At 36.0% G+C, this 14,962-nt stretch overlaps 1 protein-coding gene across 1 annotated transcript; it reads right to left on the reverse strand.

Annotated features, from left to right (window-relative positions):
* Positions 1-6,865: 6,865 nt before the first annotated feature.
* Positions 6,866-12,329, reverse strand: LOC139139632 (uncharacterized). The gene is made up of 2 exons (XM_070708504.1): positions 12,047-12,329; positions 6,866-9,241 (listed from the first exon to the last, which is right to left on the reverse strand). Exon 2 carries the CDS (start codon positions 9,220-9,222, stop codon positions 8,266-8,268), a length of 957 nt encoding a protein of 318 aa, XP_070564605.1. The 5' UTR covers positions 9,223-9,241; positions 12,047-12,329; the 3' UTR covers positions 6,866-8,265.
* Between the last annotated feature and the right edge of the window lie 2,633 nt (positions 12,330-14,962).

Raw genomic sequence — 14,962 nt, forward strand, 5'->3', positions numbered from 1 at the left:
CATAGTGTCACCATTGTTTACATAACTATCACGTGACAGGTAATTTGCATAACCTTTCAAAAATCGGTTTTCCCTATGTTTTGTTTCAATGCTTTGAGATATATGGCTGAAATTTGTGTGAGTGCAAGCTTTCTGAAGGGTCTTCAAAAGTGTGTCTCAGAATTTTTTTAAACCTTCTACAACAGTTTTTATGCCAGAAAAACTTCCAGAGCAGTGAATTTAAGCATAGTTGATTTCTTTAAAATTGTGCTCCAAAAAAACTAAGCAAGATATAAAAAATCTGAGACACACTTTGGAAGAGCGTTGTGACAGCTTGCATTCCAGCAAGTTTGAGTCAGATATTTTGAAGTATTGAGACAAAACATAGGGAAAACCGTTTTTTGAAAGGTTATGCAAATTACCGTGTCACGTGATAGTTATGTAAACAATGGAGACACTGTGGTTACCAAAATGTTCCCGTATATCTAGGCTCTCAGAAAATGTATACTTTACAGGGGTTCTGAGCTTATTAACCGTTAGAGAATTGTTAGATTAAAAAGGTCAAATTTCTTGTCTTGGAACCTTAAAGGAAGGCGAAATGTGGCCAATATGGCGCTTTGTCCAAAAACATCATAATACATGGGAGTCTATTGGGCAAACTATTAACATTTTTTCCGTAAAAAACAAGTTATATCTCTAATGAGTGGTAATTCATGTAAACGTTCTTTGCTTGAAGTGGCAGGTAAAAATTGTGTGGATATCATCGCTAATATTGATTCACTCCCGCCCACACCCCCCTCCAGAGGTGTTTGTGAATGCATCCTTAGCTGGATGCTTTTTAGCGATTTTGGATTTTCATTGCAATCATCGGGTTTGTAATTTATCTCAAAAGACATCTTGACCAAAGTAAATATGGGAAAAGTGTAGATTAGCAGCATCTTAAATTAGCAAATTTAAACACCTGGGTAAATTAGCTAAAAGATGTTTGTTTAAAAGACGTGTTTTACAGTATTTCTGAAGGTCTGTACTACAAGTGCATGAATTTTGCATAAAACAAATCATCTTCAAGGATTTGAGTGCAGCTCAGTTGGGTACTTTTGCAATTATACAATAATGACAGTAACATTATTTTTATCGACAATATTAATAATCATGAATTTAGTAATAACAGTAATAACTTCATGGGTTTTGGCATACATACTGATCGTCATTCAGTATCCAAATGCACTTGGGTACTTTACAAGATTACAAAAAAGACAGAAGTATAAAATTTGTATCAATAATATTCATAGTCATTAATTTGTTAAGAACATTTTTGATACTTTTGTTATGGCTAATAACGCCTTATGATCCCACGCAGCAACTAAGGGACCATACTACCCACAATAATCACGTGATTTGAGCCAAATTCAAATTACCCTCTGAAGCAAAGCTGGTTTCAACGACTGACATTACATGATCAGACTGTCAAAACTGCAATGAAGGCAGCATCGAATGTCTCTCACGTAGCTTCTGGAGATATGTCTATTCAACAGAAAGTAATAGTAGAGAATTAATATAGCTCTGCATTGATGGCAACAGGAAAAGCTAATAGGGGGTATTTGAAAAAACCGACAACTTTTGGGAATCTCCCCCCCCCCCCAGGTGTTTGTGAATGCAGCCTAATTGAAACGAAGATATATCTGCTGGCTAATTAGCTACATCATCTTCTGTCAACACTGCCATTGACGTATGGGAATCAATAGCTATTCGTCAATTAAGCCTTAAATTGCGTACCATTGTCACCACTGATACCTCGGCCTTTTTTTTCAGGGAAACCCTCAGGACATCATCAAGGATCCACATTATAGCCCATGACACATTAGTATCCATATACAAAGATACACAACTACATATGATGATAACATGAGGAAACTTTGATATTTTCTTAATTAGGAGAAAATGTGTAGATTTCTTTTGAACCTTTCCTGTGAAGGAGCTCATCAAATATGCAATTATACACTAGCTGATGCGAAAACTCCAAAATGGTTTTCAATATTATTGTAAAGATTTATCAAAATTTTACAAAACACAATTTCTGCAAATTTATAAAATATACAAACTACCGATCAGCTGACTTAGTAATTTTCATCAGCTTATGTGCTATATTGTTAAAAAGTGCGATATCAATAAGCTGACATAAAAATGCAAAATGCCTGACACTCATACGATGTCATTGTGTCATCAATATCCACAGTAAGTTTCATAAACTTTGTTAGAGTCCTTCTAGTCTTTTCTTCTCCAGTCTGTCAGTATGTCATATGAAGTTATTAAAGCACAAACACAAACAATACATACCAACAGACAAAATTGTGAAATACAAATTATTGGTCAGAGCACTGGAACCTTAAAAATAATCAATATATTTTTATCTTAAAACACTGAAATGAAATGAAACTCATGTTAAAATTACATATAGTAAAAGTTTTGATATATAACTAACACTATATTGTGATATATCATTCATCTTCAGAGAGATTGTAAGGCGTCCAAGTACTATTCTAGATCCTCTCGCTTGTACTATAAAGAATAGAGGGTTTTATAAATGAAATCAAGGATAATCGTTTTTCTTTATAAGCAGTGATGATCTTAAATGATGAGCATGTTAACCTTTTCACCCCTATTTTTCAGTGAAGAGGTCTAATTTGCTGTTGCATACAATAGGGTCGTGGCAAATTTTGGTTGCGATAAGGAGTTAAAGTATGCTCCATAAAATCTAGTACACTTTGCATAAGTTATGTAAAACTTTTGTAAATAGTTTGCATAAGAAAAATAAAACCATGTATGTATTGATTTCAAGGGACGTTAAATGCATCAAAGAAATTAAAAGTACATTGTTAATAAAAAAAAATTGATTTTTAGCTGTCGTTTAGGAGTAAGAAATGATTCTCTTGCAGCTACAATGTCAGAGTATAATACTTGATGAATTTATGAACTTGTCATGCTAAGGTTCCCTACCTTGTAGGTTTGAGCATTAACATACATAGTTTAGCTTTCTTTCCTCAGGATTCCTAGATTAATAAATCGCTTTGGGTATTCATGTCAGTTTTCAGTGGTCACTGTTGTTGGATTCTCCTTCTCTTGTATTCTCAGGGTCTGCCGTGTTTTCTTGGGGATTGGGTTGCGGTCCATCTATTTCATCCTCTGCTACTGTTTCCATGCCCTTTTTAATGTGAGGATCCTCAGCAATGTCATGAAAAAGGTATTTTGTAAGTTTCATGAATAGGTAAACTAAATAAATCACAATGCCACACAGCAGGGTAACAAAGAACAGGAAACTTATTGCTGCCAAAAAAATCATTGCTGTGACAGAAGAGCAAATCATTACTTTGACAAAAAAGAAAGGATTATTTTTTTCTGGTATGTATTTTTTGAGTTTCCTTGCCTTTTCAATCATTCTTGGTGCTTGTGTATGATGAACGTAGGGGAAAGTCCAGTCTTCGCTCTTGATCTTCTTCTCAATATTGAAGTGGGCAGCAACTATTTCCTCATATTTATTGAACATCATATTGTCAGTCACATTGGTGTTATCTCTTTTCATGATCCATATAGCGGCTTGTCTGCCCAATTGTTTCATTTCCAAAGCTGCCTCGTTATGGAGGCTTGTCTTTTTAGCTGGACTATGATGTGTGTCCTGTAATTCTTTGATGGCTGTGCTTCCCAAAATAAAGAGAAGAGTGACAAAAGCAAAGCACACCTGCATAAGGGTATGCTTTCCAGATGTATTTCGAATGATAGGGACCACCACACCTGCCCCACCACAGGCAGTGCTCACTGCTATACAGAAAGAGTAGATGTAAGTGAGTATGCTGTCTAATTGTTCGTAGTAATCGGCACTGACATAGTGAGCATGGCTGTGGAAGAGCAACTCGTATGAAACTTCATCCAGTTTATCAACAATTGTCTGAACATCTGTTGGTACTGTACTGTTGTCCATGATGCGAAAAACCAAACGAGTTCTGTGAACAAATTCACACAAACTTTTCAGATTCAAGATACCTATACCTATGCCTCGAAAAATTCAAACATCAGGACACAATGATTTGCTTTTTATATGTGAAATGACACTAACAAATATACTTATGTAGACATGTAATTATCACGAGCAATCTTAGCATATTAGTATGGTGATATTCCGGAAAACAATTATGGAACAACTGCATAGATTTTGAAACTAAAGTTTTGGGTGAGTAAAACTTGTACAAGTAATGGCAGCATTGATGCTAGCATGATCAATAAATGTGGATCGATACACAGCAGTCGTTTCATTTTATCAACAAAAAGGCCCCACTTTTTCAACGGCGGTTTGAATTATATACAGACTAGCATCCGCTGGTTAGTTTGCTAGTTACAGTTACCTGTTGACAAGTTTATACTTCAGCTCAAGGTATATGAGATAACTATCCAAGAACTTCAGTTCCAGTAAAATTTAACCCAAATGTAATGTGGTGTACTCAGACTGTACTGGTATGTGTTATTGCCACTGGTACCATGGTTGACACAAAAATATTACAGGCAGTACAGGTGGTTGTCATGGCACGCTGAAGAGACATGAATATCAGTACAGTATTAATGGCATGAACATACTGAGCATGTGCAAAAAATCTTGTCAACATGCAGTGTTTCCACCAGAAACTGGACCTTGATCACAGCTAGGTATTCACAGTCGCTTGTGGTATGAAGATGGCAGACAATCCCTGTGACCCTTCTTTTCTAGGTCACAGGGCCTGTCTGCCATGCATAAGTGCCTGTAGTTACAATGGAGAAACACAGCACCCCTCCCTTAGTTGACCTATTTACATCCTGGTGTCAATAGTCTAATGGACTGCAATGGAATTAACATGTTTTGTCCAAATGGAGTTGCACAAATCAGCTCAAAAATTTTCAAAATCTAATATACAAAAATGAAAGAAGAAATCCAGAAGCTATACTGTACTAGTCCTGATTACCCTTGTCTCATTACTTTTCCTAAGGATATAGGAATTCAGGATTTGTTTCAGTTGTGATTTATCATGGAATATTGATTTTACTGGACCATTTTTGTAATCTTTTCTGTGTGTACACAGAAATGTACTTTTAATAGGTCTAGCACTGAATCAGCCTTGTTGTATACCCTCGACTGAGCGACATGCAGAGCCTGGGCCATTGAGAAATGAAGCATCATTGAGCATTCAAACTATTTTCATCCCCGACACGGTCTGTAGGGTACATATCTGATTTGCATTTTCAGTTCTGATCAATAGATTTAAAATGAGCCGATCACGCTGGTATGACCTCGGTGAGGGGTGGACCAATCTTTCTTTTCATAAGGTAGGTTTTCAAAAGACCGGGTCGAGTGTATCTCCTCTCTCAGAGGTCACAAGCGTAGCCAATGGTTCTTCTCGACGCTTGACCTATCGGCCCTAGTGTGGTACAAAGTTTGAAAAGCAAGAAGCAGCAGTGAAGAAAAACGTGAATTACTTGAAGGCATGTGCACTGCTGTGATGCTTACAGTTGGCCCCTTCCCATTACATTATTTACTGTTTTAATAGAGAGGCTGCCGAGTATTGTAACCGCATGCATTATTTTGCAATGCAACAGCTATCACCGTAGACTATTTCTGAACGTCTCTACAACAACTTCATGAATTTTGCGTATTAAAATGATCTTAATTCAGGATGCGGGTGCAATTGAATACCTTTCCAAGTATACAATGATGAAAGAAATGTAAAATTTTTTTATCAACAATATTCATAATCATTAAGTTATTAATAACATTGATTGACACTCTTGTATAATGGCGAATATCCCCTCATGATCCCGTGCAACAATTAAGGGACTATACTAACCACAATAACCACAGGATTGAGCCACATTCAAATTAACCTCTGAAGCAAAGCTGGTTTCAACGACTGACATAACATGACCAGACTGTCACAACGGCAATAAAGGCAGCATCTCTCTCAGGTAGCTTTTGGAGATATGTCTATTCAACAAAAAATAATGGCTGAGAATCAAGTTCTGCATTTTTGACGGCAACAGCAAAACCTGCTGGTTAATAAGCCACATCATCTTCTATCGACACTGCCATTAATGCAATGATAATATGAGGAAACTTAAGTATTTTCTTAATTAGGACAGAAACCGCGGAAACTTCAGATGAACATTACCTGTTTATATATTGAAAGAAGCTCATTAAATATGCAAATTATAATTAAGCTGATGCGAAAAATGCAAAATGTTTTTCATTGCTATTATATAACTTTATCATCAATCTATAAAACACAAATTTCAGAAAAAATTTCAGAAAAGTTCATAAAATATACTAACTACCAATCAGCTTACTTAGTAGCTTTCCTGCTATGTACACTGGAGAAACCATTAGCACCAGCATTTTAAATTCAGCTAATTACTACTTTGAATACTTAACAAACTTTCCTAATTATTTATATAATATATATTATATATATAGATATATATATATCTGAATTTTCTCGACAAAACTTGCTATACTTTGATAGAACATTATTTAAAGTCATTTAGCATTTTTAGCTCAGCTGTTACTATTCTGCGTATTTAACGAACACAAGATTGCAAGGACTCTACCAAAGTTTGTGAAACTTACTATAGATATTGATGAGACAAAGATATCGTAAAAGTGAAAGACATTTTGCATTTTCATGTCAGCAAATTGCAATTTGAAAATCTGCATTTTTAATGAACATGCCAAAGTAGGCATATTTAACTTCAAGAACTTTACCAAAGCTCAGGGGTACCTAAGAAAGTGTAGCTTTTGAATGAAAACGATAGCTTTGACACCGTGCAGGATAGCTTGGGTAGGGAAACGATAGTTGCTACGATAGACTTAAATTAATTTTTATTATTAATACCAACATTGAGTTTTTTACCCCAAATATACACCAACTTCATGTTCGAGTAAACTAATGCACACTAGACTTTATAGTCTCTGCTTTTTGAAGAAAATATATAGTATGAGGGGGTTTCCTTGTTATCTTTCATAAGAAATATTGCTTTGACAAAAAGTCTGTTGACAACATGGAGCTCCACCTTAATTATATATGTATGTCTGAATTGAGTCAATAAAAGTCGATGAAACTTTAAGTACATTAAAGATACTGTGATATGACATTATTAAAAGTCATTTAACATTTTTAAATCAGCTCACTACTAATTTGCATATTTAATAAACTTTCATAATTCGGGATATATATCTTGCTAAGCTTGATCAAAGTTCATGAAACTTGTTATGTGCATTCAAGATACAATGATATAAAATCATTGAAAGTTATTTAGCATTTAAAGATCCATTCTAATACAGTGCCATCAATTTTAAACCTACAACGTAGCCTTTGTCAAAAGTTAGCAGAAAGATCTACGAGAATTAAAATGACATCAAGACTTTGAACATATGTGTGAGAATACATTTTGATGAAAAATGTTGTAATGTAAAGTGGATATTTTCTTTATTCCAGAACAATATTTACTAAGATGAACATGGCGGAATATCTGAAGTCATTAAGTTACTGAAACTTTTTGCATTCACTAAAACAGGCTAAAAGTCGACGTGCTCTGTTGCATTTGTTTGAGCAATGTATGTCACATTGAAGGCTATTATGAGCTATGCTATAAAGTTGTGAAATTGTGCATAATAATTGCTTACCAATAAGATAAACTTTCCATGAATAGTACGCATTTTCTTGTCTCCAACAGCCATTGTTTTACAGTTTGAGACTATTATCACTTCAATTGAGTGTGAAGTAACCGTTGATATATAAAATTGTTCGCTCTGACTGTTGATAATTAAACATACCTCGATGTAAGCAGAGGTCTAGCTGCAATAATTGTAGCCATGGAGGGCTTGGCCTTGCGGCTTGGGCGTCTGTCGTGCGGCTTGCACGTTACCCTTGGTTGGGCATCGCGCAAGTCGCACGACAGAAGCCCAACCTACACGGCCGAGCCCACCAAGGCTACAATTATTGCAGCTAGCAAAGGTTCTGCTCTTTCTCATTCTTATTTCATGTATTTTTTCAAATAGTTTGATAGATCAAAAATATATATACACATACCGATTTGATGGGACTTTCATTGAATCAAGGAAGTAAAAAAGTAGCTTGTTCAATAAAATATTGATTATTCTGCCATTGCTCCACTTTGAAAAATGATTCTCTTGCAGGGCTATAATGTCACGTACATTGCAATGTGTGGTGTATTTAACGATTGATCATTCGAAGGCTACCACCCATGCAGCTACAGCTTTGCTTTCCTTCCACGTGTTTTTCTAGATTTATCAATATCATCAGCTGTTGTCGACTTGCCTTGTCTTTTTTCTTCCGTCACTGTTGTTGTTCCCGTAATGACAGAACTGGGATCTGCTTCACTCTGAACTTTCTCAGTGACTGCTTTGTCTTCTTGGAGATCAGCAGACTGTGTTCCATTCGCTTTGCTATCAACCAATTTGGCAGAGCTGTCAAGATCAGCAGCCAGTTTTTGAAAAAGGTATATGGCCACTTTGATGGAGAGATAAACTAAAAATGGCACAACAATAGCCAATAGGAAACCAAAGAACAGCAAGTACAGAGTTGAGAATAGAATCTGCCATGTTGAAGACCAGCAAGGATTAATATTTTCTTTGATGTCTCTTTTGAGGCGCTTTTTCTTTTCAATAATTCTTGTTGGTAGCGTAGCATGAACACAGGGGAAAGTCCAGTCTTCGCTCATGATCTTCTTCGCAATATTGGAGCGGCCGGCAACAATTTCCTCATACTTCTCAATCATCATCTTATTAGTCACGTTTTCGAAATGTCTTTTCATGATCCAAAGATTAGCTTTATTGCTCAGTTGTCTCATTTCTAAAGCTGCCTCATAATGGAGGCGTGTCTTTTTAGCTGGACTATGTTGTGTACCTTGTAATTCTTTGATGGTTGTGCTTCCCAAAATAAAGATCAGCATGACAAAAGCAAAGCATACCTGCATAAGGGTATACTTTCTGGATTCATTTCGAATGATAGGGATCAACACACCTGCCCCACCACAGGCAGTGCCCACTGCTGTACAAAAAGAGTAGATGTATGTCAGTAGACTGTCCAATTGTTCATGGTAATCAGCGCTGAAAAAATGAGCACGGCTGTGGAAATACAGCCCGTATGAAATGTCCTCCAGTGTGTCAATCATCCGTACATCTATAGGTGTTGTACTGTTGCTCATGATGCTGAAAATACGATTTCTGTAAATAAAATAAGCCATACAAAATTATTTTGCAAGCTGAGCTATCTCTAGAAACTTGAAAAATTCGAACATCAGGCAATTTGCATCCGCTTTTGCGAAACGGACAAATATACACGTGCAGACATAGATGCCAAGATTAACAACAGAAATTGCTGGATGAGCACACCGAGGGGACAAATTTCTGGAAAGACTTTAACGAGATATTTTTGTCATTCAAACGTAAAAACGTGGAAATTGTAAATGAGGGTGTATCATTTACTGATCCTTAGGCTCTGATAGAACAGGTGGAGAAACGATTTTCCAAATTTATTCAGCAGAATGAACCTACAACAAAAGATGAAGAGTTGGGGCACATGCACAGTAAGTGAGGCTACCCACAATGCTCCATGATCTGTACACACGGAGATCACTCACTGAACTGAAGCAAATTTCTTCTGTACACAGAACAACTCGGTCCATATTTCAAAATTCTGGCAACATAGTTCTGATAATCTTAATTTTCTGATTTCTCACGGTGAATAATGAGAAGATCAACCCCTTTTCCGCGGACGAGATAGCAATTTTGTAATTTTGTCGACATAGATTTTTGACAGCCATACACAATATTTTCAAGGAAACTAAGGGAATAAGTTGCATCTGTGTTGGCAAAAGAAAGGGTATTGATTTTTTTTAATGTTCGTAACAAAGGAAATTTGCATGTCTGACAGGTGGTATGATGAGACCATTTTATTTGCTGATAACTTTATCTTGACAAGTGTGCAATTTTCAGCACCTCCAAACAGCGACTTCTCATTCAATTTACTCTTGGATTTTAACATAATAAATAATTTTGGAACATAGTTTTAACAAATAATCCTGAACTTAAATTGTAAGTTTTAAAATTGTTAAGAAACTGATAAAATTGAAAAAGCCTTTAGCAAAAAAGTCTGAGTGTACAAATCAAGGGGAATTATGGGTAGCCTCACTTATTGTGACATGGTAAGTGATAATACCTACAGTTCGAGGCAAATAAACATTTACTGTGTAAGAGTGCCAATTTGTGGGCACCTGTATTTGAAATTTATCATGAGTGCCAATTGCGGATACCTGGTAATGTCGACTTGGTAGCAAATGTAGATTTGCTGTGTCAGAGTGACAATTGGTGGAAACCTGCTTATTGAATGTACTTGGAGGATACTATTGTGTGCCCGGCAGTCCAATTTTGTGGCATTGTATTTTCACTTCGGGCCAGGGTGCCAACATTTTAGGGGCACCTATAGCCATTTGTGAGGACCTGTATCGTCAGCGTGCCGAATTTTACACCTGACCTTTGAAGTGAGTTGTATTTATATTATATTACTGAAAGCCTTAGCAAGCAGTGAAATTACTAGTAATTGATTATTAGTAATGAATATTCATGAGGATGAGATATACACCAAGAGGCATATTTGAACCATATTTCACCTCGCTGAATCTGCGTCGAAAGCAAAATGATGGATGAGATATAAATTGTACGGAATATCATACCAAATGTACAAGAAACGTTTTGATTCGTTGGTTGTTCCAATCCTTGACTACGTTTCAGCCGTTTGGCACAAAAAATTGATTAACAACATTGATAATGTGCAAAACAGAGCAATGGGGTCTTTCCTTGGAGTTGGGGTATCTAGCCGATTGCATCACTATATAGTGCAAGTGAGTACAAGCGCAAAGCAGAGGTGGTAAGATTTGTGGATCAGATTGCAAGGACTACCAGACTCTAGATAAACCAAACTGTTTATTCACAATGCTTACCGTTAAACAGTAATAAAGCTGTCACTTGTTGCAGTTTTACAACCCGGAAATATTACTTAGGGATGGACCATTAAAAAAATCTTGGGAGGGGATGGTCACAATGAAATTGTGTAATTTGTTTTTTACAATCGTAAATTTCTAAAAAAATTTTTCTCAAATGAGAAAAGCTGTGCTAATTTTTTTTTCTGAGTAAATTTTCAGATTTATAATTTTTTTAGTTCGACGCCGTCTGAGGATACAATGTACATCCATATCACTAGCGTAAATAAGATCGTGTGCTGTAACCCCAACATACATATGGCCTAGTGATTTATATTGCTGATAGATTTCGCGAAATGTTGCAGATCATCTTGCGTACTGAATGTCCAACAGTACTGCCTAATACTGAAACAGAAGGAAATGAAGAAGTGGTTGAATCAGAAACTGATTTTTGCACAACCAATGACAGTCCATCCATCACTCCTGGTTCTGTAAACTATTCTGAACAGATGATTCATATAAATGAGACAAATCAGAAAAAAGACAATGTTGGCAATGAGTTTCCGTCCGTAGGATTTTTTACAAGAGGGCGAAGATGTGTAGCTTTTATAATTTTCAATGATAAGAATACAAAAGTCCTGAAAAGATAAGATGATCACAACTTCCAGTATAAGGGATACAGTCACTCTAATGTATACAATAAAATTAAAAATGTGCCTGGAGGATGTACTTAAAATACAAAAAGCTGCTTCCTGTCCGTAAAATCTAAAAAAAATCAAGATTTTAAAGACTTTTGCAGATTTTTTTTACACATTTGTATTCTTATTTTTTTTTTTGCAAATTAGTTTGAAGATTTTTTTCCCTAACTTTCTGCTCTGAATTTTTTTTCCTGTTTTTGACCACCCCCTCCCAAGATCTAATGGTCCATCCCTTAGGTAAAACTCGAGGTTATTGAAGAGCTACACTAAGAAACTTGCAAACTCATAACCATGTGGCAATTTTAGGTTGACATGGATTCAGAATCAAGTTTCGTATACAAAATTTATCCTACCTTGATTTGACGAGCCTTAATACCTACGGTCAAGGATCTGGATTGATTTCTTCAAATGACCTAAAATGCTTCAGATCTGTCTCACAGTTCCAAAAATAGCTATTGGAAATTAAGTCAGCCACAGCATCCAGTCATTCCAAGGACCTTAAACTGGTGTTAGAAGCTTTACTGAGCGTTGAGTAAATTATGTAAGGATCAGCAAAAGCAGATCAACGTGGAATTAGTGACTTTTTCCAGTCGTCCAGACATCCCCTTTAATGCACACACGGTGGAGCTGAACTTTGGATCGCTGAAGTGAGCATGCAGGTCAAGGGTTACAGTCAAAAAGTACTGTAAACGTCATTGAAGTGGTAACTACCACCATGGGCGATCGTACATTTGAAACTTGTAGAAGATAACAAATAATTTTCTTCGTAACACTGCACAATTATAAACAGCAAATACACAATTATATGATGCGCAGAGTGCTGCAAAAATGTTTTGGGTAGCACACTTTTGGTTGAAGGCGCATTTGCTCTATTATCTGATTAATATTTTAATCTTATATTAGTTAAAAATTCTCTTGTTTTTGACTTAATTGACAACACGAGTGAAAGATTGAGAAAGTAGACCCTTTTTTAAATATTTCGATATCTAAATGTTCTTTTAGCTCCGAGTCATTTTGTGTTAATTTGGTATTTTTTTCAGTTGTAGTTCTTTATTGCAGTACAAGGCCTCAGCCTCATCGTTCAATTCAATGAAAGATAAATACAAACGAAGATGGTCAGTGACAATCTGATCACAATACAAATGTAACAAAAGTACATACTTTGACATTAAATAATGTCAAAGTAATTTTGTATATGTATGTAATTGAGACTCTCACAAGGGCAATTAATTGTACAAGAATGAGGGTAGGGTACTACGTTCTTATACTAAATGAGCTAAGGGTAGTTAGCGTGTATAAGTTGAACTTTTTCAAGCTGTTGGGCGAAATTCGTGAGCCAGACCATAATATTATAAGACAGCTTAGTTTACAACATTTTACATTTCTCCTCAATCTGTATAAACTTACTGTGATAAAGACCTCAAGAGTCGTTTTTTCCTAAGGGACCACTGGTGTTTGGATGCAAGTAAGAATACAAAGACAATCCATGAAATATATCTCATTAAAATATCACCTGGTGCAAAATTTGTTCAAATGATACTAGCTTACCAATGTGCTATTCACCGTGAATATATGTTTTTCTGATAATAATAATAATAATAATAATAATAATAATAATAATAATAACAACAAGGCAGTATTGCTGAAGGCAATGAGTACTTGGGCCGTGATAGAGTAATTTTGAGGACAATATATACTACTATTCAAATATGGTCTTGAATTTCCTCCTGTCAATTAGGCATTTGATTAACTGGTTATTAAACGAAGCAATGGCATGACAACGGCAAAATATGTCTAGCAACTTTTGTGGAGTTTGAGGCAGGGGTTCTTTATTTATAGTGGAAATTGCTTAAACTCCTTAAATATTCAAATTACAGCAATTTCTTTTGTTCTCGATGGTAGATGTCTAATAAATATTAGTATGTGCACAAATAACATGGTGTTTGTTTAACTATATTTTGGTGGAGATTTCAGAATCCGATCGTGACCACCCCCTCACAAAGTCTAATGGTGCGTCCCTAAGTGAATTGTTCTGGCATTGGGAAGCAAACTCAACATTACAGGATTTTATTAGAGCCAAGAAACGTAAAAATCAGGTTATCTTGTCCGAACCAGGTGCGGCAGACCGTCTGAATAGATTCTATGCTCGTTTTGATCGTGTAGATTTAGTCATGACACCGAAACATAAGAGGAAGTTTACAAAGTTCTTTGCAGGACGACTTCACGCTCTCTGAGAGCCTTGTTCGTAAAGCTTTAAGTAGAATCAGAGAGAATAAAGCACCTGGTCCGGACAAAATCAGTGGTAGGCTCCTTAAACACTGCAAAGATAGTCTACTTTATATCCTTCATCATGTGTTTGAGTTGTCCTTATCTACAGGTATTTTCCTTCACCGTGGAAAGTCGGAGAGATAATACCAGTCCCAAAAAAACAACTACCACGGGTAGACAATGATTTCCGTCCTGTCACTTTAACGTCTATTATCTCCAAATGTTTAGAACGTGTTGGTTTAGAATTGCTTATGCCACATATACAGAACCATTTCGATCCTTTGCAATTTGCGTACATATTTGGCCGCTCGACTGACGATGCAATCTGCACACTAGTCCATCGTGCAATTAAGCATTTAGATGCTAAATCGTCAAATACAGTTAGAGTCTTGTTCATTGACTATTCGTCAGCATTCAATACGATTCAACCCCACCTAATGCTAAACAAATTGAATGTTTTCAATGTTCCTAACCGTTTACAACTTTGGATTTTAGATTATCTGACTGGTAGGTCTCAGTATGTTCGCACCAGCTTTGAAACATCAAGTACAATTCCAATTAATACAGGAGCACCTCAGGGCTGTGTGTTGTCACCTGTTTTTTTGTTTTGTATACAAATGATCTAGCTTGGGACACTGATGGGGCAATGATTGAGAAGTATGCAGATGACACAGGGGTTGTGGGGTTTATTTCGAGCGATGACGATCAGGAATATTTTGAGTGTATTGACTTTGTTAACACCTGTGTAATGACAACTATTTAGATCTTAATGTGTCAAAGACGAAAGAGCTTGTTCTGGACTTTAGAAGGAAACAAAATGAAAAACAGTCAGTTGTGATAAATAATATGAAGGTAGAAAGAGTGTCAGCATATCCATACTTAGGCTGTATGATCGACTGTAAACTGTCATTCTCACAACATGTAGAAAATCAACTGAAAAAGGTAAACAAACGAATGTATTATGTAAGATCGATGAGAAAGTTAAATGTAAGTTCAAGTGT

Source organism: Ptychodera flava, chromosome 9 (assembly GCF_041260155.1).
Source record: "Ptychodera flava strain L36383 chromosome 9, AS_Pfla_20210202, whole genome shotgun sequence".
NCBI lineage: Eukaryota > Metazoa > Hemichordata > Enteropneusta > Ptychoderidae > Ptychodera > Ptychodera flava.